Source organism: Brachycentrus maculatus, unplaced genomic scaffold, assembly GCF_059751285.1.
Source record: "Brachycentrus maculatus isolate JH-2025_06_01 unplaced genomic scaffold, ASM5975128v1 h1tg000808l, whole genome shotgun sequence".
In the NCBI taxonomy this organism is placed as follows: domain Eukaryota; kingdom Metazoa; phylum Arthropoda; class Insecta; order Trichoptera; family Brachycentridae; genus Brachycentrus; species Brachycentrus maculatus.
Window position 1 is genome coordinate 199215 of NW_028281536.1, and position 27764 is coordinate 226978.

At 30.9% G+C, this 27764-nt stretch overlaps 2 protein-coding genes across 3 annotated transcripts in view; both read left to right on the top strand.

Annotated features, from left to right (window-relative positions):
* The window catches only part of LOC148300165 (dietary and metabolic glutamate transporter-like), a 96741-nt gene extending 94719 nt beyond the window's left edge, over positions 1–2022 (top strand). For both annotated transcript variants that reach the window (XM_088275151.1, XM_088275152.1), the window contains exon 9: positions 1247–2022. In XM_088275151.1, coding sequence (XP_088131277.1) covers positions 1247–1501 — 255 coding nt within the window. In that variant the 3' untranslated portion in view covers positions 1502–2022. The remainder of the gene's footprint in view (positions 1–1246) is intronic.
* A 12086-nt stretch (positions 2023–14108) lies between these two features.
* On the top strand, positions 14109–27365 carry LOC148300166 (dietary and metabolic glutamate transporter-like). Its single transcript, XM_088275164.1, has 8 exons — positions 14109–14333; positions 19958–20145; positions 21004–21249; positions 22644–22853; positions 23691–23846; positions 24702–24918; positions 26018–26256; positions 27063–27365. The coding sequence occupies exons 1-8, from the start codon at positions 14300–14302 to the stop codon at positions 27273–27275; spliced, it is 1503 nt and encodes a 500-aa protein (XP_088131290.1). The 5' UTR covers positions 14109–14299; the 3' UTR covers positions 27276–27365.
* The last annotated feature ends 399 nt before the right edge of the window (positions 27366–27764 follow it).

The window sequence follows — 27764 nt, forward strand, 5'->3', positions numbered from 1 at the left end:
ATTTGTTTCTTTCTTTTAATACAAACATTGTAATATATATTTTTAAGACTTTCCTAAATGTAAGTACAGTGAGTCTACAGTTATTTTACCTCCAGTTGTCATGTTGGCTAACTTAATATAAATCAAAGATAAAATAAATATGAACATAAATAAATCAGAGGTAAAATAAATATGAACGGACAGTAATTATTCGGGAGAATTTTCAGTAATAAAATGAAGAACGCTATTTACTGCTCAAATTTCTCATCTGACGGCAGCACCATCTAACATACAAATGATATTGTCTATTATCTATTGGTTTTGATATATATATATATATATATATATATATATAAATATTTGAGATATTCAAGTGTATTCTATGAATCCATAAATTTGTAGGCAGCTAATAAACGTTTGCTGGCTTCAAGATTCCTGTCCTGTCTAATGCTCAGACTTCCATTTTCCTTTCATATAAAATTAAAGATGATTTGTCTCCATTACCCATAAAACATATCTTGATATTTATTTATTTGGAAATTTAACAGAACAGTTACATTAATACATAGACAATAATGAGTAACAAAAAAAACGGGTAATTGTAATATTCCATTTACAAAATTTCACATTTGTCGTTAATTGTAAATACCTGGAAGAGGGGCAGGAGGAAGGAAAAGGGGAAAAGGGAAAAATCATCAAAGAAAAATCGGAAAAGGGATCAAAGCTCAAGTCCGTGACAAATTAAGTTAAAATTGAGATACACCACGATATAAACATTGACATACTATGTACTATGTACGAGATCGCAGTGCTGACAATGTCGAGCAGAACATAACAAAATTTCCATATTCATCTATATCATCCTTAGGGTAAAAAACCTGTTTACAACATTTTGAATGTGTCCGAATACTTGTATACAAATCTGGATTAATTCCAATTTTAGGAGTTACTTTTCATATTATTTTTTGACATCACATCAAAGATGAAGAAGAATATGGAAGTCTGGGTATTTACGGGGCTAACAACCGTCATAGGCTGGTAAAGTGATCATTAAACCAGCCTATGACGGTCGTCAGCCCCGTAAATGCCCAGACTTCCATATTCTTCTTCATCTTTGGTGAGATGTTAAAAAAATATATAAAAAATAACACAGGTTGTCTGATTGAATAAATAATAAATTCTTGATGAACTTGTTTTCTTAAAACAATATTTCTTCACAACATATTAATATACCCTATTTTATAATTTAATGTGTTATTTCTTGCAGAGCACCCTTGAACAATGGCGGACAGTTTTCTGGATTGTCTTTGGCGTTTTCGTAGTTACCAACTTGATCTTCGTCCTTTGGGCATCAGGAAACGAGCAGTGGTGGAACGACATTCCCAAGTACGGGTACCCCCCAAACTGGAAGCACAAGAAGACGATCGACACATTGGAAGTCCAGATGGAAAGTGGCAAGAAGATCTCCGGAAGGAGCGAGGAGCCAACGAACCCCGAAGAAGACGCAACACCAAAATTTTAAGTAAACAATTTTATCAGGCAGCGGGTTACTAGCCCGTAAAAAGGTGATAGAGTTTACACTAAGCAAACATTGTTCGAGTGGTATAGATAAGGTATGTGATTTTTAAGTCATTGGCTGTTATAATGCACTTATTTAAGGTTATGTGCTTGTTTTGCCAAGTGTACAAGTTATGATAATACTAATTTATGACTGAAAACAATTCGGCCTAAAACTGTACATTGAAAATTGAAAAAATATATACATATTTATTATTGATGACATGCATATGCAACAATGAATTACATATATAAGTAGTAATTTTTCTTAGCAACATAAGTTTATTTCATAATCCAATAGATTTTTTCCATGTTTTGTATAGAAGTCCACCTCTGTTGAGTAGTGGTTAACGCGTTTGGCAACTTGCTGGTGAAAGAAGAAACCATATCTCTGATTGTGAATAATATTTCAGAATAGACCACATTCTTTGTCATCCCATATTAGGTTCTAGCCTTTTAAATAAATAAAGCCCAAAGCAAAAAAAACTATACGCAAAGTTTTTGTCTAATTTTTGTCAGTTGCAAGGTGATTTGAAAAAAGTCACCTGCAAAAAAAGTTATGTCATGTGGGAATAGTCCAAAAAACAGTTATATTTTGTCCATCTCAGTATGTGAACTCACTCTCACAATGCCCTTTATGGTAATAAGTTGTTTGCCCGTGCATACCATCATAATATGTTTATTTTATATGTCTGGATTAAATGAAGTATGATATCGATAACACTAGTTTACTAAGAGTCAAATAATCAAATTCTAAAGTGATTAAAATAAGAATATGTTATAAATATATATTTTTAAAAATAAAACATTAATTGAGATTAGCTGTGATCATTAAAACACAATTCTATTAGATCAACCATTTTGTAATGACAGTGATTGTTTTTCAAAATAAATACATTTATTTACTTATAGTTCATTTACAATTCTTGTGATCTAAATGACAGTCAATACTTTAATTTGTTAATACACAAAATTCTGCCATTTTGCTGGCATCGAAACCATAAATCAACTACTCATTGCAGTCAGCTTCGTTTTTAACGAGTGTCACGTTTTTGTTTAAAAACGTATTGAAAATGGAAATTTATCCATAACATTACAATCAACTTCAACTGTAATTATTTTTTTAAATAATATTTATTATTGTGATTATCAGCAGAAATTCAACTCACATTATAAATCACAAGACAGTCTGTACTATGCTTATTCAAATCTGTACAGAAATGATTAAACATCTTTATTCAATTTGTGTGAACAGCGGACAATATGTGATGTCATTACAAGCAATAGCTTGACACATCCCTGGTCAGAATGGGATTCTTTAGTCTTTGTACTATACTATTAACATTTTGTTTGCTGTCCCTGTTCAAGTATTTTGTACAAAGAACGGAGAAGTGATGGGTGTGGCCACCTTCATATACTGGTTTTAACAGCATTTGTTCGATCTTTTAAAAACTATGCTCATATGATGTAAAATATTGCCAAATTAGTCTAATGCTGTTTTTCAATAATTGAATTCTAAAAATAAAAACAGGTACTAACTTACAGTTGACAGTTGGTATGTGAAATGCCCGATAGATGGCAGTCTACTGTTATCGCATTGCACTTTCAAGATTCGTGTATAATCATATTAAAGCATTTCATGATAGTTCATTAAGATTTGCTTTGAGCAATCTTATTCTTTGAAGTCCCATTTTTGTAGGTGATTTGTCAGTTTTATCTAAAAGACATTGTGTTGTAAGCTGTGTGTTTACTTTTTTATTTAAGCTAATTATTTAACCAATTTGCCTACATTTTTAGTGCCTTTTAAATGCTGCATTTTTTGGATATTATTCTATGTGCCATTAGCAATTCCAGCTGATGTTTCTTATTGAATTGCAGCGTCTATCAGCTACGATCGTAGGTAAAAATTACCAATAACATGGCATAATAACCCAAAAAATCACTATCATTACTATTTTTTGCATAAGGAATTGATTGTAACATAATTGAATAAATGTATTATAAGACATTTTATCCTAAGCTACGTGTACTAAAAACTTATTTTATCTATGTGATGTGTAATAAAAGTTCATTTTCTTTAAGATAAGTAAACGAAATGTCACTATTCTTTAGGATAAATGTTCAAAAAGTCACTGTTCTTTGAGATAAGTGCACTAAATATCACATTTATCTAATCCAATTGTTCTGAATGTCATCGTTATGAGTTTGTGATTAATTTTCAACATTCATGATATATCATAATACATGTACAAATGAGTGGTCTAGTTGAGTGTATGAAAGTTAATATTGTTACATTCCATTAGAGCAACTATTAAAAATAAATAAATTTATATGAACTAAATTTAAAAAATTACCATGTATGTATATACATACTTTATTAATTAATTTTTTAAGTTGAAAAGAAGCACATGTACTATGGAGAGAGTGGCCATAAAAACATATTTTATAGAATTACCTACATATTCATTTACATACATAAGCTGTGATTGTTAAGTTATTTTCAATAGTTATTATTAAGAACTTATAGCCGTGTATTCATGTTTTTGTATTATTAATACGATATAGAATGACCAGTATCAAAGTAGGCCAAATTAATTAACTTGATATTGACCTGTTCACCGGGAAAGTCCTTTTTAATCATACAACATACAAATGGGCGTGTACTTTTTCATAAAGACGTATATTATGATGCAGGCGTGAGATAATTTTTTATCAACGCATATAAATTTTTTATCAATTGATCAAAAGATAGTGAAACATATATAGTGTTTAGTTACATATAAAAATGTAAAAAAAAACAATAACAAAAAATAAACAAAAGATCACTACATCCATACATTCATTAAACAAACAAACAAGTCTCGCTCATTCAAGAGTACAACATATATTTTGAGGACGTTTCTATATGCCCTACCCATACTCAATACTTACTTTTGACATATATACAAGTCATGCTCAGTTAACAGGTTAATTAATACCAAAAATAAAAAATAAAAATCGATTTTCAGTATTTTGTTATATAAAAATATAGAAACCTTGGAAAAAACATTCAATATTTTTTTTACACACAGTAAAGAACAGAACAGTCTACCTGAAAAACAAGCATTTTGTTGACGATCTGTTGAAACTTAAGTAATATACCGAAAGCCTTTATTAAAGTATTTGATATATGTATTTTCTCGTTTCCAGAAGGACTCGAGTGACAAATGGTTACTTTTCAGGAGACACTCGAATTTGTGAGTTAGTCATGTACACCAGTATATTGTACATTTATATATTGCCAAGATTTCATCCCGATTGGCTATTACAGAACAGTATAGCAGTATGACTACTTAAAAATGTTATAGCGCTTTAAATGTGTCTCCTAAAAAGCAACCATATGTCACTCAATTTCTTGGATCTAGGAGTGTAATATATTTAAAAGAATACAGATGATGCAAGGATGTATGCAAAATATCTTAATATTAAAATTTTTTACAAATTTCAATAAACTAATATAAAATCATGAGTTTATGAAATACGAATTTTCCATAAGTAATTATTACTTTTTCTTAAGTTTTGGTTAATACAGTACAAATAAAATATTGCGTTGTAATAATTATTTCTATAATCAGATTGTAATTCTTTTTTTTAAAAAAAAAATGTAAAACTGAATTATAATATTGCATTACGCTACAAAAATGACCTCGTAATTTTGCAAAAATCAATAATGCATCTTTAGTACGTCATTCATGGATGCCAATGTGCTTTGACAATCCAATTTTTATTTATTTTATTATGTTATTATTACATTTGAAATTGCCTGCTTTATTTTACTGTATTTAAAGTACATTCTAAGAGATTGAAGTGACCTTATATGAAACATTAAAATTTCTTATAATATATTTACAATTGTTCTACATATATACCTACTTAAATATTTTTAATTAATTTTTATTTATAAAAAATATTGTATAGTTATGTTTTATTTTTATTTTTTGTAAATAGGTAAATAAAATAAAATCACTGTACATATTATACATTCAATAAATATTTTAATTTAATATTTTTTTGTTTATTTTTAATGGTTTTAATGAATTAGAATTTGTGCAAAATGACCCAATTGCGCACAGGGAACTACATAGGATTGAAATCAGTATTAAATTAACTGCAAAGGTAATCAGTCCTAGAAAAAAAATTCACTTTGTAAAATACACATAAGAAGGATTACCCTTCTCAGTTAGTTCCTAACTAACTAACTCACTATCACGCTGATTCACAGCAGGTTAGACAGAGAGAATAGAACGCTACACTACTCTGTTTTTGTAAGCATTTTTTGCCTCTTCCATATTCATGCATCTCTTCATACATATAAATATAAAATAAAACCCTTATCCGCACCCCAATGGTGCATAGGGCACTGCGTCATATAAACGCAGTGTTATCTTGATCGTTTACACATGTAGGAAAGGTGATCAGCCCTCCGCTTCAGGTACCAGTCCAGGGTAATATTGAATAAATATGACAGTGAAAAAATCACTTATATTTATTTTACCCCCCTTGGGAATCGAACCCGGGACCTCCAGAACGGTAGCCGAGCGTGCTGACCATTACACTACGGAGGCGGACAAAAAATACATAACTGCCGAATATTTCGACTCCTGACCTGACCGCTTTTAAGTTTTTTACATACATACTTGATAATGCCAAGTTTTTCTCGGTCCTTCTCTATTCCTTCTCCCAACTACATTCTCCTCATATTTTTTTAACCATTCTTTCTTCACTCATTCGTTCCACATGTACAAACCATTTCAATACGCCTTTCTTTAATTTTTTTTATCGATAATGCTTATCTCAGCTTTTCATTCATTCCTTATTTGACCATTAAAACATCTATCATAAATTGTTTTACTGCAAATTCGCCTGAGAGAATGTATTTCAACTGCATTCAGTCTACTTTCATTCTTCTTTGGCCATCTCCATGCTTCGATTTTTCAACATGAATCAGAATTCCGTTGTGTACCGAGTTACTTCATTTTTATCTTAAGATCCTGTAGATATAAGAATCTATAGAGCGGGTCTGATCACCTTGATTTCCTATTGTCGATCTCTTGATTAACTGTCGTAACATACATTTTTGCAGAATTTCTGCCAGGAACACTTTTTTTAACCGTGCACAAGTTCACTTATTCCTGTATTCACAAACCTTGTTAATATTTATCTTGTAACGAAAACCTTCATATAACACCTGTTTTCACCCTCGGAATCTTTATCTCATTTAGTCAAAATCATCATATTCTGTAGTCAGGGGCATGCATTACAAATAGGCAGAAAAGCAGTTCCTATCCTTACTTACCCGCGTGACCTAAAAACGCAACCAGTACCTACCCTACCTTACTAAGTAGTACCTAGCTTATCTTACTACCTACTTTCACTGCCTACCCTAGTAAGTAGTACCTAGCTTACCTTACTACCCACCTCTACTGCCTACCTTAAAAAATTATCCGTACACGCAACTGTCTGTAGTGTACCTGAATATAAATCACGCCATTGCCTATGGGCAATCGTATATGATTTGAATTACATAAATTCATGTAGGTAATTGTTTGTCTTATTATGTGCTTATTACTCGTTATCTTTATTGCGGAAATCATGGATATTTATTGTCATCAATGTATACATATAATAAATCAATAAAGATAAAAAATGTATACGAATAAAGCTATTGAAAAAAGACAATTCTTCAATAACCTGAAAAACAATTGACACAATTTGAATTCATTGTTTGCTTACGACTATTTTAATTACTTTAAAAGATTACAAAATAAGATAGTAAAATAAAAACAACACAAAATTACACAATAATAATGTTAACTTAATAATCGTATGTTAAGATATGACTCCGGATTAAAAAAAAATATTTGATAATTAATATTAACAAAATATCGGGTTGTAGTTAGAGTCGCAGACTCTAGACTCAGAGTTTTTCGGTTCAAAGCCACTCTAGAACAATTTGATACCTATTTCCAGTGTTTTTTTTTACATGTCGCTCACTCCTTTTAACAACGTCATATATCAAAAATTGTAAATTTTCAGTTGTGCATGTTTTCGGAATGCCCAGAAAATGTACTATAACCCAGCAAAAGCGGCACAGGACACACATTTTTAACTTAATAACTGCTACAGGGCAGAAAGTGTTGTTTTTGCATTTAGAAGAAAAGGTATTGTTTAATTATTTTTTTAAATAAACTCGATATTTTTCAAATGGAAAAAAAACCTTCAGATTTTACCTACAAAGATCTGTTGCACAGTAAAAAGTTTAATAAGTCGATTGATATTTATTTTTAATACATTTTATTATATTCTTAAACTTTAAAAACGATCTCCTGAAAAATCTAGTTTTTTTATATCTGACGTTGTTGAAAGGAGTGAGCGATGTATCGCGGTGGAACGGGTTCCAGCTCCTTTTTTCACTTACATATTTTTTTAATATTCAAAATCAATTAGACGAAACAATGTTTGTACTTACTTAATTACAATCTATATTTATATAAATCGTCAAAATGATTAAACATTGTATTGTAATGAATATATCAATGATATTTGAATATATTTTTATTGAGTTCCGGGACCAAAACAACGGGACGTCAAAACACGGCTCCGGGATACAACGTGTTAAATAAAAAGCCCTGCTTATTTCTAATAATGAGCCGCCTAGGGTCACAGAAATCGTATGAAATTGAAGTATTTTTGTAAATAATAAAAATACAAATGTTTCTCTTTTAAAAAGTAAAATAAAATAATTTAGTCTATCAGACACAGGATTATTCACCCACAGATGATATGTCAATGTATAGGTATCTCAACTTGAAATGAAGCATCTATCTCGGCACCCGCGTTGCTTTGGAACAGTCTTATTAAATGAAAAAAAAACACATTTCTAATATGAATAATTTCACTATGTTTGTGAAGAAATTCGAATGAAATTATAAGAGATTTATTTAACAACAATGCAATCGAAACATTGAAAATGCTTAGTTACAGCATCTTTTAAGAACATTGTCCCCCATTGAGGAATGTTGAGTTTTCCGTATGTTGCTATTATGATTAATAGAAAGCCCTGCCATTGCGGTCCAGGAGGCGTATAAAAATATCTCTTACATGTAATATAAAAACACGCGCGTATTGCAATGCAACGTTGTATAAAAAATTCAACTGAGGAGATTTGAGATTTTGAACAAACGAGCATTGACATTTTTATTTATATTGATATATATGTATTATAATACATCAATCAACGTCAGAAATTATTTAAATTAAAATAAATTAATCGATTTCAGGTACGTATTTGATAAAGTGCATGTTTGCATGAATTTAATTAACGAATAATTTCATTATTTTAAGATAATTTTGTTCTAATCTAAATACCGACTGCCCAGTATTAAAGGGTAACAACTCCCAAAATTTGGATTTAACTATTTGTTTGAATCAGCTCTTGCTAGCTATGTGGAGAAACTACTCAAAAAATCTAAAAGGTTGTGATTCAATAAATCCGTTTTAAAATTTTGAAAAATAATCAATCATTTGTAGCTTCAATAAAAATATTCGAAATGCTTTCCTTTAAAACGGACAATTCATTATGTTGTTGCTTCACAAACTTCATGATGGTGTTTGTATTTCTTCTTCTCTTTAACCCTTATCCTCACCCTAAGTAGATCACTGTATTTTATCGACATACTATATTTTGATCCTCAATAAGATGAATGCAAGGTGATCAAAACTTCTTTTCACGTGGTAAGTTATAAACACTGTACTGAAAAATCAATTATGTTTAATATAACCCCATATAAAAATCAAAACTGGTAAATCAAGCGTGGTAAAAGGCTCTAATTGCTAAGATACGAAAGCACCCACAAGCTAAAAGGCTTAAGTATTTTCATGATCTTTGTGTTATCTGCTAGTATGTAAACTTGCTACCTTTTTACTCATTTAAATTTTGCATATGAATAACTCAAAACGACTCACTATCAGATTTCGTTAAAGTATTACATATAAAAAAGGAATGAAATTTTTGTTATTCAGGTTTAGTGGTTATAATTGATATTAACTTTTTAACTATTTTCTAACGTTTTCAATAGGGTCCACTGTTTTTACCATTGCTTTTAGGAATGACCGGCAAATATCAGTTTATTATCTCCTAGTTTCGATATGTTTCCTTGCATGATATAAAAATAACGATATCAATTATTAAACATCGATTATTTTCAAATTATAGTTTGCAGTTGTTACCTTTCATACTGAGCAATCGACATGTTTGACTTTAGAGGTTCATTATCTTAATGAGATTTTTGGATCAATAAACTTTACGAAATCTAGATATGTTATTTTATCGCCCAAAATCATTGTTTGTTTTCTTTTTTACTTGTTTATCATTATGTTGTATCAAAATTAAATGATTGCTTGTTGGTTTATGTACTAGGAGTATATGTATGAATACATACACTCACATACACTTTAATACCAATCGTTTTCCAGCATTTTCATTTATTTTATTTTACTTACTTTATCGTGATATTTTCAGTTCCTTTTTTATTGTTTCGTTTACGGTTTCATTGAAAAATCTGAAGTATATAATAATCCACTCATAAACAACGTAACCTCTGAAAAGCATATCCTATTTAATGATATTTTAAAACTGTGTACACATCACATAAAATGTATACCTGTATGTCCATCGCAAACAGTACGTACGTACAAATTGTTTGCACAACATAAAGTGATAAATTTAACATACCTGATAAAGGCATCACATTTTCAGGTGTCACAGCATAGTCACTAAACAGATGATCTAACTCTAATCTCCCCTAACTGTATTGTGTGTAGTTCAGGGAGAAATATAACGAGATATACCGGGGAGCTATGTAGTTTTATGATAAAAAGGGTGCTAAACGAATTAGCTGTAATATATAAGCTATTTTCGTACTTTCTACATAAAATTTATTTTTTGTACATTATACTTTACACATTACATTTTATACTTTATCATCGTACTTAAAACATTATAATTTAAACTTCATGCTTGATAATTTTTTAAAATATTCTCGAGATCTTGGGAGAACAAAAGAGGCGTCGGAAGATTCCAAAAGAGATGGTCCGACGACATAGTCGCAGTGGGGGGTAAAAACTGGCTGCAAGTAGCCACCGACTGAAGGAAATGGAGAGATACGGAAGAGGCCTATATTTAGCAGTGAAGGACAGAGGGCCCATGAAGAAGAAGAAAAAGATGACTTCGTTCTTTTTATTTCATACTTTATACTTAATACTTTAAATAATGTAAATTTAATATCAATAACTGCATTATTGAGAAACATTTGTTTTAACTTCTAGTATACCACATGATCTTTATTTTACCATTTAACTAGGTTGTTTCTGGGAACATAATATAATGTTATTTTTTGACATCTCATCAAAGATGAAGAAGAATATGGAAGTCTGGGTATTTACGGGGCTGACGACCGTCAAAGGCTGGTTTAAGGGATCACTTTGCACACGTGTAACATTCACCAATTATACCCATTATTGACAACCACACTACTCAAATTCTCGGAAGTTCTTTATATATGAACCAATTTTTGAAACTTTATTCTTGAATCACTAGAACTTCACTAGAGACATCTATTGGTGAGATGAAGAGAAGCTTTTAATTGAACAGAAATTCTTTTATTAGTATGTGAGGTCCGAATCCTGGATTATAATCACACACACGAGAAACGCCAGAGAATATCATTTTCCTTTTTATTATTTAAGCCTATAATTTGACCAGATAATTTATTTACAACATTTTGAGTGTGTCCAAATACTTGAATACACTCAAAGTGTTATAATATAATGTAATACATAATTTTAGAATTCCTTATTTATTGTTTATTTGTTGTTAATAAGGAAAAAACACCAAGTAAATAATTAAATCACATATCAAGAAGTAAAAATAATATTGAAAAAAATCATTATGATAATTCGTTATCAAATTAGTATGATGATGGTTTTTATTTTGTATAATATAAGCATTTGTTTGAAGTGTTTATTGATTTAGTATTTTATTGCAAAACATAATCATCAAAATTATAGCTCGATAGCATCTCACTTGGGACTAGAGGTAGGAGCAAAGGAGGTTAATTCCAAATGCATGGATAAAGCTTTTTGATAGTCAGGAATCTCAAAAATCGTTTATAAATTGATATTAAATGTAAATAATTTTTAATGATTTTTTATTGGATTTTAGAAGGAAGGATATTTTTAAGCGGAGTTTCTCACATACTTCTGGTTTTTATACTATCGTCTTTTTTAATCTTGTTTGCTCCTCGGGTGGAGCATATGGCCACGACAAGTCGTCTTTTATCAAACTAGTCATTTCCTAGGTTTCCTTCAAGGTCAGTCCAGCATCCCGAAGTTCTAAAAAGGTTGACTTTCAGATATTTAAAAGATTCACATAAATGCAATGCGTTCAATACAGTAACTGACTGTTATTGCACTTTGGATATTTCGATTATAAAAATAAAGTCGGTGAATGGTCGTCAGCGATCCGGGGTGATTGAAGCCTCAGGGATGGAAGACAATACACGATTGGTTAATGCTCTCAGGCGGCATTCTCAGGACGTGTTTCAACCATGTCCATCTCCTCCTTTTAAGGACTTATGAGAGGCACTTACCTTCTTCTTATCATGTCCTCATTTCTGACAAAGTCTATTCTCTTACATCCAGTATTCGTCTTTATCACTTATTTTCTAAACCTTTAAGTTTTTTGATTTGAGCTTTGGTGAGTTGTCACGACTCACTTCTATAGAGAAACACTTCTTCTTCTTTATGAGCCCACTTACCTCTACTGCTAGATATAGACCTCTTCCCCTTCTTTCCATTTCCTCCGGTTGGTTGCTGCTTGCAGCCAGTTTTTACCCCCTACAGCGACAATGTCGTCAGACCATCTCTTTTGGGGTCTTCTGACGCCTCTTTTGACTACAAGCCGGTGTCTGATCGCGTACACGGGCGCCAGAACCACGAGTAATGGAACCACGGGAACCACGAAATGATCACGTCCTGAGCGCGTCCAAATCATTGTTCAAAAATTCTGCGTTTATGTCCGCTGGGAGTTATTTATATATAATCTAAGGTCTATATTATATTTTTAGAAAAATTATCAAGTATGAAGTATAAATTTTAAAGTTTTAAGTATGATGATAAAGTATAAGTAGCCTCTCAAGTTCTCCATCGTAGAAATCTTGGGGTCCATCTTGTGGAGTAGCACTATTAGACGTTAAAGAGGCGACACTTGGGTTTTTGTCGAGTTGAGCAGCGAGTCCCAGATATTACGCATTTGATTAAATGAAGTCCTAAGTTCAATTCGTGTGTGTTCCAAGGTATCTGTAGCGTTGCCTCGTACAAGTGCTTGTCCCTCATATTGGATGATGTACAATTTTAATAGTTATTTTTTTAATCATGCTCGAAATAAAAAAAAAATAATAACAAATTTAAACTAAGTAAAGGAATTCTATTTATTTATTTTCATTTTCCCTCCAGTTAGGCTCGTCAATAAACAAAAGTTAAAAATACTTTTTTCCTAAAGATTCAGCGTTTCTCATCTATCTAACCTTATCATAGCAAATAACGCATTTTTTGCATCATCGTAATTTAAGGCATACAGTGGTGTAGTGGTGAATTAAATAGTGTCGATGTTCTCGGTTTTAAAATTAATGCTTTTTTTACATTTTTCAACGAACTTAACAACATTTATATATTTAAAAAAAAACACATCGTAACGGTGTATTTACTTGTGACAGGTAAAAACATGTTTTTATTTAATTATTATTATCATTAGAAAATAGCTATTTTACCGTGGCGGTGCCATCTGTTGAGTGAAACAGCAACATTATGAATACTTAACACTGCTCATAGCGGACAGTGTGATAATCGACAGCTGCTGTAACTTAGCATTTTCACTGTTTTCGATTTTATCGATATCCATAGTTTTTTTGTAGATAATATTTTTATTGCTTTAGAAGCATTGTGAAATAAAACATATGGCATTAGGAATGTGAGCTCATTTCTTTCATTCTTTTCTATTAAGACCAGACTGAGTCACAGGAACGCGAGGCCAAAAACAGCTAGTTCATAATAAAAATATATATTTTTTCACAAATTTAACAAGGTATAATGAATTATCTAATAAAAATGCTTTAGGCATGATTAAAAATAATACACATCAATGGGAATAGTAACCGTTTGTATAAAAATACAATATTTAATTATATTCTCAGGAGTACAAGTTTTCGCATTTTTTTAGTTTCGATAAGGGTGACATCAAGTTCAGTGAGTAAAATTTGGAAAAGAATATATAATTTTAACTTTTTTTCGAGTTGGATAACTGTCACCAGTTTTTAAGATTTTATATCCGCATTTTTTCAAGAAGTGTTTTATTTTTATAAAGCTGTTTATTTAAGTTTAAACAAATACATGCTTCAACTTAAATAAAAGGCATGTTGCAACATAAAAAGGCTACTACACCACTGGTTGTAATCTAGTTTCCTGCGTAAAAAATCAGTGTATACCTCCGATGCTAGTGTCAAATGCGATTATTTCGAAAGAAAAGTTGCAACGATGTGGCCGTACGCTAAAATTGGTTCATGGTGAAATTTTGCTTGTGTTGAATAAATTATCGTGATCATATTAGTCGATAAAAGTGAATATTTTCAACAGTTTTTATTTTATTTAAAAAAAACTATATTTGAAAATGCTGACTGGTTGGAGATTGGCAGTATCAAAACGTATGTGATTTTGAAATTATTTATGATTGAGTTTAAAGGATTGTTTCTTAAATATATATATAAAAACCATATACTGTTATCAATGAAAGCGCATTTATTTTAAACTTATGCAAATTATTATATTCATTAGGATCACTAACTCAAGCATTTTTTTAAATCGGAATTTCAGGAATTACATTTGGTTTGTAGCTCCAAAATAATGATATAAAACACTAAAAATATCCAAGTCAAAACATGTTTAAAAAAATATATATTTCATCATTTCCAATATTTAAAAAATGAGCAAATCATCAGTAAATAAATAAACATATAATACGTAGTTTTTTTTTAAAAAAGAGGACCCAAAAAAATCTTTGAAAAATGTACATATTTTTTTTTAATGATTTAGGAAACACTTGTTTTTATATCACATGAGTTAATTAATGACTTCTAGTTTCGGAAGCTAAACTTCCATCGTCAGGTCTGAATAATAACTATATATTATTCAGACCTGACGATGGAAGTTTATTTTTCGAAACTAGTAGTCATTAATAAACTCAAGTGGTATAAAAACAAGTGTTTTCTTAATCATTTTAACATGTCTTACCACAAAGTAAATGCCGAAACAATAAATATAATAAAAATATTTTGATTGAATTTAATAAAGATAATTTAAAAAATAAAAGTTAACAAAATTTTATTGCGTATAATGCATTATAAAGATTGACAGGTTTTTTGAAAAGTCAGATAATTTAATTAATACAATTCCTCAAGATACTCAAACAAATTAGCAGTGCTTGATTACACAAACTATTATATATTATTTACGGTTATGCAACACCGAGTATCGAATCACTGTTTTTCAGCTTTTCCCTCCAATTATACTCCTACTCTTATACCCATTAATCTAGAGGGCAGGACAGTTGAGATGTCAAAAAAAATGTAAAAAAAAAATATAGATTTATTTACATTGGATGTGCGCATTTCCTTGTACCTTCTACATCATATTCAAATATTTTTTGCGTGTAAAAAATCCCGTTTTCAAACTGAACTGAACTGGTATCAATTTGCGAAACTTTACAAAATGTAAATTAATGTTATATAAATGATTTTTTCCCAAATATTATAATTGGGGTTTTCAAGGCAAACATCAGAGAGCAGAAGAGAACTTAATAATATTATGTAGATTTGTCTAGTCTGGAATCCTTTGAACGTAAAAACATATAACATTTTTTTTGTATCTTACATATTTATAATATGTACTGGTACATGCTTTAAAATTTTAGATTGAAGTTTCTTTCTTATTGATATTAATTTTCATTTAAATGTATTTTTTTAACGACTGATCATCAATTTTTTTTCTACGAGACGTACTCGACTCTTCGTCAGGACAATCACTACAACAGCATGCAAATAATACAATACGTCACTATCATAGCACTATTCACACATAACAATACAAAATGTTAATTATGTACATGGGATTTTTGGTCGACCCGAGGATCAACATGCACTAAGGATTGCTGAACAACATACACTAAAGACTGAGGTCTGTAATTTAAAGATTGTCTTTAAGTAGGTGATAGCACATGTTTTTTACTGAACATATACATATAAAAGTAGAATATTTGGTGAATATATTCTATTACTTCTTCTATTTTATCCTGATCTGGTAATTGGACCGTACGACTGATCATGAGCCGGGTTGTGGTCCCGTGGTTAGTGTCGCGGACTCTTGAATCAGAGTTTCTCGGTTCGAACCCACTCAACCCAAATTTGATACCTATTTCTAATAATAAACCGCTTAAGCTTATACAGGCTTAGGCACAGAAATAATATAATATTAAAATATATTTGTAAATAATAAAAACACAAATATTTATCTTTTTCAAAAAAAAACTTTACGAGGTTATTGACCAAGTTAACACCGCATTAAACCAATACGGTGTATAGTTATGACAAGTACAACATACCATTATATACTAACATTATATAGCTAATGTTTAAATACAATATATTTATTCGCATAAATATGTTTAGAGAATACATGTAAGATTACGAAATTTAAGTTAATCTAGGAATTTAAAAACAAAATATACTATGAAAAAAAAAATATATAAATATATATTTAAGTATACGATATATTAACGATATACAAAATTTGAGTAATGTGGTGTCAATCATGGGTAGAATGGTAAATATTACTACTGCACTCGTATAAAGTGATCATTGAAATTAGCCAATGGCTGACCGTAAGCCCTGTAAATACCCGGATTGTATATTCCCTTCTCAATTTTTTTATGTACCCATAGCTCTTATCAAGAGCAATTTGTTTTATACTTAATTTATCACACCAATTGCATTATAATTTTCCATTATCTGATAGAAATAAAAATCTAATACGAGACAATCATGTATTTCTGTCGTAAGACTTAAGAGATTAACTTAATTACCAATAGAGGATTTTCCGAAACAATTATTTGTGATTTATTGATTTTTTATCAATAAGAAGATTGGAAACTTTGTAGGTGATGTGAAAACAGTACTCATAAAGACGCATTGCATGTATACGATATGTCAAAAAGTGCGGAGAAAATCTTTCTTACACACCGATTTTATACGATTTTCTGATCCAGAACTAAATTCTGAATGGTATTTATTACATTTACAAATATGAATATAATATTTTTACATCCATATAGTTTAAAAAAGTTAAAATTTAAAGTATGGTGTACAAATGCATATAAATTACTTAAACACACACATAACCATCGAAACAATTTTTTTTATTTCAAATTGTCCAACATATTAGCAGCTAGAAATACACAACCAAATTTTTGTACTGATAAGAGTGATAAGCTTTAAGTGATCGAACCCAAAAACCGAATTATATAAAGATTTTTTTAAAATAAGTAATTATTTAATCGGGTGGTTTCAATTCGATCGCCCATCACTATTCCAAACATACTTACATGTTAAACCGTTTAAATGAGAATTTATTATACAATATACATAAGTGTGATCAAGTTATTTAAATAAACAAATAACTGTTGTCTTGTTTTAACAAAAGGTTTTGATTGCATTTTTGATTGAATAACTTACATATCTATCAACTCCTATCATTTTGATTTGCTTTGATATGGATTATGTAATAATGTAAAACTTGTATTGACAGATAAAATGGATATTATTTTGAAACAATGATCAGATTTCGTGTAACAATCGTCATGAATACAAAACAGTAGATAACATTTTGTTATTTAAAACCCTTCCAAGAATTTAAACACACGTCTTTTTGACCTTCGGCTTCTGAAAATCCAGGCACTCAATTGTATTTAATAAATCTGTTGAATAAGAACTTAAGCAAACACCTTTGATCAAAAATCCTTTCCGTATTCTGAAAAACATATTATTTAGAAAAATAATTCTCAGAAATCTGTCGAAATAAGGATTTGATTCATAGAAATTTGTAGGTCTTTTCTTCAATACGATTAGTTATGAAATTTGTATTTATTTAGAAACCATATAAAAAAAGCTACCAATAAGTTAATTAATTAAGTAAAAGTGTTTTTTAAAAAAAATAGTTAAAAATAGTTTAGCTTAAAATATCGTCAACCTTAAAATATGGTTATTAAGATAAAAAATAAATAAATAATAAAATCCTTATCCGCACCCTAATGATGCATAGGGCACTGCGTCATATAAACGTAGTGTTATCTTGATCGTTTACACATGAAGGAAAGGTGATCAGCCTTCCGCTTCAGGTCCAGGGTAATAATATTGAATAAATATAACAGTGAAAAAATCACTTATATTTATTTTACCCCCCTCGGGAGTCGAACCCGGGACCTCCAGAACGGTAGCCGAGCGTGCTGACCATTACACTACGGAGGCGGACAGAAAATTAAAATATTTTTTAATTAAATATAAAATTATTAATTATTAATATAAAATTATTATTAATATAAAATTAAAAATATTTTATAATTGTTATATTTTTCTTATAATAAAAGTGTTTTGAACAAATAAAATTCCGTTATTTTTGTGGGCTTTTCTTTAATAAGTTTATGTTTAAAAAAATATTTTGTCAGGAACCACAAAAACACAATGAGCTACAAATTGTTTACTGTAGAATTTTACTATATGAGGTGAAGATTTGCTTAAAAAATAGTTCCACTAACCATATCGTGAGTAATTTGTATTTAAGGATTTTTCTCTGCTTTAATAATTAATGTGTTTCTTTTCTTCCAAATGTTTATTTTTTTACCGTAAAAAAACACAAGAAAACAATTTGCTACAAATTGTTTCTAGTTAAATTTTAATAAATTGAGATTCGACGAATTATTCAAACGTAATATTTTTAATTTAATATTAAAGGAATGGTTCCTCTCCCACGTAACCATATCGTTAATATGACAATGTTATCTATTTTTCGAGTATACACTACCTTATTGTGCTTTGAAGAGTTTGTGATAAAACAATCTATTTTTAACAAAATATTAAAACAAAAATAATAACACAAATAAACTTTATTTTATTTTTATTGTATTTTATTGGAACAGTTATAATATATGATACATCAGAATACAAAAAAATAAAATCATGAGTACCAATTACAGTTCTTCACAACTATGCATAAGAGAGGTCTATATAAAGGAAGAGACATGAGACAAGGATGGGATAGAGAGAAAAGGAGATGGCAGTGATAGGAAAAGAAGAAAAGGAAAGGACAGGGAATAGAATTACCTTTTTAGGTTTATAAGATTTCGAACAATTTAGCTTTAAAGTTTGAAAGATTGGAGTAGAACATATCAAGGTGGGTACAACATTCATTGAATTTCCCACAACTTCGATAGATAAAGGATTTTTTTAAATAATTCTTTGATGATGCTGGATTATAAAAAAGGATGTCTTTGTCTATTGATTCTAATTGGACAATGAAAAGGTATCTGCTCAAGAAGATAGAGTTTAAATACAATATTTCACGAAAAACGACAAGACTTTCACGACAGCTTGTCATATCGACACGACAGCTTGTCAATAAGTCTTTCTTTACTTTTATATTATTTTTACGAAAATGTTAGTTATATTAGTATATAACCAATCACCGAGATTTTTATGTCTACCGGTTTCGAGACGTAGCCGTCTCATCGTCAAGACAATCACTACCACAGCATGCAAACAATACTACCCGCTACTACCATAGCACTATTCACACACTTGGAACTACACAAAATGTTTCACACATGCGTAAAATCACATGCGTTTTTGGTCGACCCAAAGACCAACATGCATTAGGGGTTGCAGAACAAACATGCATTGAGCCGAGGTCTAACATGCACCTGTTCTAAATCTATAAATCTTTGCCTAAATTTTATAAAATAATTCAACTTTCTTTTTAACCACTTTTTTATTGGTACCTTTTTTCTCCAACCGGTTTCGACAAGAACATGTTAAACCCTGATGATGACAAGGTTTTTATCGAAACCGGTTGGAGAAAAAATGTTCCATTAAAAAAGTGGTTTAAGACAAAGTTTAATTTTATTTTATTAAGTTATTAAAATGTTAAATATCTTAATTTAATATCTGCGAAAAACATTCTAGAAACTTTTTCTAAATCTCTCAATCTTTGTTTCTTTTTCTAGTTTTTCTGATTCCTCAAAGATGGATAATCGGAATAATGGGTTTCTCGTGCATCATGGTGGCCTACACCCTGAGGGTCTGCCTCAACATAGCCATCACGCAGATGGTGGTGAGTAGACCAGGGTCTGGCATCATCCATGACCCCAATGCCTGTCCCGATCTCGATTCGAACCACGGAAACAGCTCAGGCGTAAGTAAATCATTGATTTTTCTGCAATAAGAGTATTTTTTTTATTGAATAGGCGTTTAATTTATAGAACTCAATTTTAATTTATGTATTAATTGTTAAATCAAACACAGATTTTTTGAGTCTGCTAAGTTGTAATTTATTGTTAAAAAACACATAAAAATTAATATTGTGACAATTGATTCACCTAGTTATGGCATTTTCAAACTGCCATAACAAGGCGAAACAATTGTCATAATATTAATTTTTATCTGTTTTTAACAATAAAATACAACCTAGTAGAATAAAAACAACTGTATTTGATATAACAATTCATAGGTACATAAATAAGAATAATAGCTCATTCACTTAAATAATTCATGACAAAGTTTGGATACTAAGAAATTTACACGTTTGTATGAATTAAATCATACATATTTATGTATAATTCAAAAAAGCAAAGTATTACATTTATCACTCATACGTATAAACAGTAAACAATAAGTTTAAGTCCCTCTCCAAGCACAAGAGCTTGTTTTCTTTTTTGGAGAGTAACAGCGTAACTTGTACTGAGATATGTTGAAATTACAAATGTCTATGTAATGAACTATTTTTTTACATTTTTTGTAACTGTATTAAATAAATAAATAAAAATTAAAACATAAATATATTTTTATGACTACATTGGTTTGACGTTCGTCATGATATTTTAATTTTTACCACCAGATGGTGTCATTAATAAACGCTAGCTATCTACCAGCCATGACATAAAATGGCGCGATATATCGCTTTTTTCGTTCGCGAATATGGCCAAAAATGAACGGACAGGTTTATGAATAACCACGATTGCAATAAATCTCTGTAACAAAATATCGATTTCAGATTCACGGTCAATACAATTGGGATCAGTACACCCAAGGCGTGATTCTGAGCTCCTTCTACTATGGTTACGTTTTAACACACATTCCGGCTGGACTGCTGGCTGAGAAGTATGGGGCCAAGCACACTCTCGGCATAGGAGTGTTCATCACGGCCATACTGACATTAGCCACTCCTGCCATCGTCAGGGCTGGTGGAGACAACCCAGGGGGGCTCATTGCTGTGAGGGTCATCGAAGGTTTGGCCGAGGTACAATTAATTAAACATTTTTTTGAAACTGGTAAAATACACATGTCGCTCACTCCTTTCAACAACGTCATAAATAAAAAACTTGATTTTTTAGGAGATTTTTTTTTTAAGTTTAAAAATATAAAACAATTTATTAAAAATAAATATCAAGCCACTTCGTGAACTTTTTACCGTGCAACAGATCTTTAAGGTAAAACCTAAATGTTTTTTCTCCGTTTGATAAATATTTAGTATATTTAAAAGAATAATTAAACAATACATTTTCTTCAAAATGCAAAAACAACACTTTCTGCACTATAGCGGGTAAATATTAAGTTAAAAATATGCCGCTTTTGCTGGGATATTGTGCATTTTCTGGGTTTCGAAAACATGCACAACTGAAAATTGACGATTTTTGATATATGACGTTCTTGAAAGGAATGAGCGATGTGAAGAAATGTATTCCATTATTTTTTAATTAAAAAAGGGTTCCGGTGATAAAACTGATTGTGACAAAAGAAAACCAAGATGGCAAAGTTACGTTAGTTTTGCGAAAGCCTTTATAAACTTTTAATTACATTAAAGTATTGTGCTGACATCTCTTGGTGGAACTGCATTTTATATAGTAAAATAACAACCATAAAGTTTTTTCACATATATTTCTTTTGACCAGTAACTGGTGAAATAAAATAAATGTGCAATAATAATTTTAAACAGCGTCTCCCAGTATGTAAAATAATTCAGTTAAGATTTTGCATACATTTAACAAAAGGGTGTGAGTCAGTAGACACCCTTTTATTTATAAAAGCTTACTCAAATCAACCATAGGTACTGCCATGAGCTAACATATAAAGCATAATGTGACATGAGATTACAAACACATGCATGAGTTCCAAAAAAAATGAGTAGCGTCGTTGTGATGGATGATGAATGTAATACCTGTAAAATTTAATTACTTAACCAGCTCATGACAGGTCATAAGCAATGTAAATACTTAGATTTCCATATCCTTTTTCATCTATTTTGAGATGTCAACATGTAAATACAGATAATGTTTACATCATTTTATATTCATGTTTAAAATTCTTTAAAAATTTAATAAAAATATAATTAAACCCTTATACGCACCCAAATGGTGCATAGGGCACTGCGTCATATAAACGCAGTGTTATCTTGATCGTTTACATATGAAGGAAAGGTGATCCGCTTCAAGTACCAGTCCAGGGTAATATTGAACAAATATTACAGTGAAAAAATTACTTATATTTATTTTACCCCCCTTGGGAATAGAACACGGGTACCAAAACGGTAGCCCAGGGTGCTGACCATTACACTTACTACATTACTCTGTAAAAATAGAAAGTTCTGTAAAACATAAAAAAGTGAACAAATTGTCAATTGTATTCATCATCCAGGGTCCAACATCTCCCGCCCTGGCCGCCCTAATGTCCCGTTGGGTTCCCAGAACGGAGAGGGGAAGGATGGGCTCTCTGATATTTGGCGGCGCCCAAATCGGCAACATTTTGGGCACAGTCGTTTCGGGATTCGTAATGGCTGAAGATGGAAACTGGCCCAACGTGTTCTACGTGTTTGGAGGACTCGGAGTCGTATGGTTTATTCTGTGGGTAAGTTGAGAATTCGTGAATGTTAAGCAGTGTATAAAGTGATTACTAAAACCATCACAGAAATGCACAGACTTCTATATTTTTTCATGTATGTAAATTGAGATATTAAATGAACAAAAGCTTGATACTTAATGTATGGAAAGGAGAGGAGAGCTAAGAAGATAAAAGGAATATATTTTCTTCCATCAAATTTCCTCAATTCACATCAATTTCTTCCTTCCAATTAATGGGTCCCGACCAATTTTGGTACAGATAGGAAGCCTTGTGAATGCTCAGACTTTTATATTCTTCTTCGTCTATGTTTAGTTATCGATAATGAAACTTGATATTTAATGTATTTACAAACCCTTATCCCTATTCGCACCCCAATGGTACATATATGTCACAGCATCATATAAACACAGTGTTATCTTTAACGTTAACATATGAAGGAAAGGTCATCACCGCTTCTGATACTAGTCCAGAGTAATATTGAGTAAATATTAGAGTGAAAAAATCACTTATATTATTTTTACCCCCCTGAGAATCGAATTCGGGACTTTGGTACCGGATTCGATTGATACCCTGATGGTAGCTGAGCGTGCTGACCATTACACTACGGAGGACATGTAATGTTTTTAACTTATAAGAGGAAGAATGCTTGAAAATAATTGTATTTTTATAATTAAGTTAATAGAATTAAAATTAATGTTAATTTATATAGTATTTAATGTTGAAATACGTTTTATCTAAGATTTTATATTCATGACAGCTGACAGGAATTAATTGATTCCGTTTCTTTGTATTTGATCAAAATACTAGTAAATAGAGTATTTAATAATGTTTTATTTATTGCAGACTCTTTTAGTATACAGTGATCCTAGAACACATCCCTATATATCAGATAAGGAGCGAGAATTCTTGGAGGAGAGGATTGAAAAGAAAACAGAAAAGTCTGTTCCGTGGAGGGCACTTTTATCATCATTCGCTCTTTGGTCTCTCGTGATAGCTGCAGTAAGCATATATAAAAATTATTTTTTAATTAAATGTATACAATCTTAAGCTTTCATTGAAATGGAGATATTCATCTGGGTATTTATTGAGTTTATGACTTATGATAGTCTTGTTAAGTGACCACTTAACATATGTGCTACATTCACCATTCTACCCATGATTGACAACCACACTTCTCAATTTCTTGGAACTCCTGCAAATATCATTAATCTCCTGATTATGAGTTCATAAGAGCCATCTATGTTAGATTTAGAAAGCTTTTATTTAGCAATGATCCATTTTGGATGTATAAAAATAACTGGTCAAATTATAGGCTGCATAAAATTTAAAAAATATATTTTCAAGCATTTTTAGAACGAAAAAAATATTTGAGGTAGGATCTTGCACACATCCGAAAAGGGTTTCTACTAAATCCAACATATGTGGCTCTTGTGAACTCATTTGTTCAGCGTCATGTGATCAGTGATATATGTAGGAGTTCCAAAAATTAAATAATGGTGTGGTTGTCAATCATAGGTAGAATGGTAATGTTGCACTTGTGTAAAGTGATCACTTAACCAGTGACAAGTTACAAGTGACACTTAATGACATTTAATAAGCCTTGTAAATACTAGACTTCCATATTCTTCTTCATCTAACTTGAGATGTCAAAAACTGTAAAAACAACTCCAAATGGGGAAAAAACAGATCTATTGACATGTATTTGAACACTCTCAAAATGTTGTTCCACATTCTTCTTCATGTATGTAGAGATGTTAAAAAAAGAGTAAAAATAACTCCTCAAGTGGATAAAACCGTGATTTTTGAAGTATTTGAACACACTCAAAAGTTGTGCATATTATGTATTCCCTTTAGATTGGCCACGATTGGGGATACTTTACAATGGTAACAGACCTTCCAAAATATATGAACGATGTCCTAAAGTTCAGCATCGCCAAGACTGGGATGCTGTCTGCGGTCCCATACTTCGTGATGTGGGTCTCATCTTTCTGCTTTGGCGCTTTCTGCGACTTGTGCATCAAGAAAAACTGGCTTTCCATTAAAAATGCCCGAAAAATATTCACCACTATCGGTAAATATAACTCCATTTTTTTCGATTTTATTTTTCAAGGCATAAGTCCTATTCTCTGGGCTTTGGAAATAACATATTCAGATTATCTGCCATTTGGAAAAGCTTCTTTTTGGCAGTGTAGTTCCAGTAAAACTCTTTAAGGCGGGATATTTAAAAGCCCAAAACTGGATTTTATTTAAATCCAAGCTACATTTAACAAAAAAAAAGTTTTTTTCAGAAATTGAAAAATGTAACGTGGGTAACTCCGATCTCGCACACATATTTAATATTAAACGTTATGCATAACATGTGGCAGGAGGTGTTACACAGTGCATACTTTTATATTGTGTCGTGTTGTGGTCCCGTGGTTAGTGTCGCGGGCTCTTAAGTTTCTCGGTTCGAACCCACTTTACCACAATTTGATATTTATTTCTAATACTGAGCCGCTTAGGCTGACATAAATAGTATAAAATTGAAATATTTGTGTAAATAATAAAAACACAAATATTTCGCTTAAAAAAAAAGAAATATTTTTTTTTTTATTAAAATATTGGAAACGTTAGTATATAAATACCCACCGATATATTTTGTTTACTGGTTTCGAGACATACCCGTCTAGAAACCAGTCAACTACAACAGCATACAAACAATGCTATTGTACATGACACTACCATAGTACTATTCACAAAAAAAGTAAAATACTTATAATGTATCAAAGTAAATAAAAGTATAAAAGTGATGTATAATAAAAGTAAAAAAAAGAAAATCATAAAGTGATTACTTAAAATAGCACAGAAATGCACAAACTTCCATATTTTTTTCATGTTTTTACATTGAGATATTAACTAAACAAAATCTCGATTTTTTCATTAATTGATTCGGCAGTCACTTTTTGGTAAAATAATTCTATATTTGATCATTAACTTCCTATACATTTTGCCGTTTTTAAATGTAAAGGCTTCAATAATTTCATTAATTAAAAGTTGTGTTTACTAAGTAAAACATTAATTAAAAAATAGTGGTATTTACTAACTAAAACATTTATTAAAAATCTCGACATTTAATGTATGGAAAGAAGAAGTTTAAAAAAATATGATGAATATATTTTCTTCCCTTCCAGCATCAATGGGTCCAGGAATATTCATCCTGGCTGCCAGCTACGCGGGTTGTGATACGACAGCAGCGGTTATTCTGTTTTGTGTCGCGATGGGCTTGATGGGATCCTACTACTGTGGGATGAAGGTGAATGCTCTGGACATTACCCCCAACTATGCCGGAACTGCTACAGCCCTCATCAACGGGGTTGGCGCCATTTCTGGTATCGTGACTCCCTATTTGGTTGGATACCTTACACCCGATGTAAGTAAAATAATCGATCAATAAATTGGAATTAATGTAACATTGAAAAACCGCGTCGAAAAAAAAAAAATTTGCTTATTTATGTACAAAATATGTCAATTAGGCTTTGAAGTTAAATTCTTGCAAAAACACTGTTAACCTCTTCATTTAAGAGAGCTCTTCATAAGAGAAAAATGTCCCATGGCTATCCTACAAGTATAGCCACGTTTGAATGTTATATTTTTTGGGAGTAACGAGTGATTGAGAACAGTAAAACAAATGTTTTAGGTGAATTTAGTTGCAAATGGGGTTCAAGAGCCCGAGGAAAATTAGGCATGTTTAATTATGTCAAATACCTGGGCACGGACAGGTCAGGAATCGGATGTAGTCCGCCTCCATAGCGTAATGGTAAGCGCGCTAGGCTACCACGCTGGAGGTCTCAGGTTTAATTCCCAAAAGGGTCAAAATAAATAAAAGTGATTTTTTCAGTCGAATATTAAATTAATACGTATTACTCTGGACTGGTACCTGAGGCGGAGGGCTGATCACATTTCCTTCGTGTATTCAACGATCTAGATAACACTGCTTCTATACGATGCAGTGCCCTATGCACCATTGGGTGCAGACAAGGGCTAGAAGAAGAGAAGAATATTTGAGGACGCATACACGTAGAAGAGGCAAAGAATGTTTGCAATGACAGAGTGGCCTTTCGTTAGTTAGTTTAAAAATAAATTAGGTACAAAGAGAAATTTCTTCTAAATCTGACCATAGTGTCGGTATGAAGACAGTATGTTTTTTGATTTTTTAAAGTATTTTTTTTACTCTAGCAAACACAAGTTCAATGGCGGATGGCATTCTGGATCGTCCTTGCAGTTCTGTTTGTCACGAATGTGGTGTATGTGGTCGGCGCGCAAGGAGAGGAACAATGGTGGAATGATGCGGAGAAAAATGGATATCCCGAAGGATGGAAAAGGGGAAAAAGTATAACCAACGATGACGTCAGATCTTATAAGGAAAAGGAAGATAAATCAAATATGTAAAATTTAGAAAAATATCACGATTTTTAATGAAATCTCTCTTCTTAGTTAAGACAATCCTTCTTTATAATTTATTGTACAGCTTAATAAAAATTTTAATGAAATAAATTTTCTTTTATTTCAACATGAGTATTTTTGCTATTTGTAAAATATATAAATATTAATAAATACATTTGTATATTTATAAAATTTATCCGCCTCCGTGGTGTTATCTATACTTTGAGAGATATAAGATTTCGAACAAACGAACATTTATATTTTTTATTCAAAAAGGTGTTGTACTCGTAAAGTGTTCTAGTTTTCATATTTCGCTGTTCCAAAAAAACGACAGAAAATATGTAAAGGGAGTAGAAATTGCCAGTCAAAATAATAGTCAACGCCTAGTACCTACTTATTTTTAACACCACTAAGTACCTACTTATATTTCATAAATTAAATTAAGTGTTTTTATATTTGGAAATCATTACTTATTATGACATTTACTATATGCAC

Bases quoted from the DNA above. Each gene is read 5' to 3' on its own strand.
- LOC148300166 (XM_088275164.1), top strand. From the start codon at position 14,300: ATGCTGACTGGTTGGAGATTGGCAGTATCAAAAC. The intron at 14,334-19,957 runs GTATGTGATTTT...TTCTTTTTCTAG, and splicing joins GAGATTGGCAGTATCAAAAC to TTTTTCTGATTCCTCAAAGA. The intron at 22,854-23,690 runs GTAAGTTGAGAA...TATTTATTGCAG, and splicing joins TCGTATGGTTTATTCTGTGG to ACTCTTTTAGTATACAGTGA.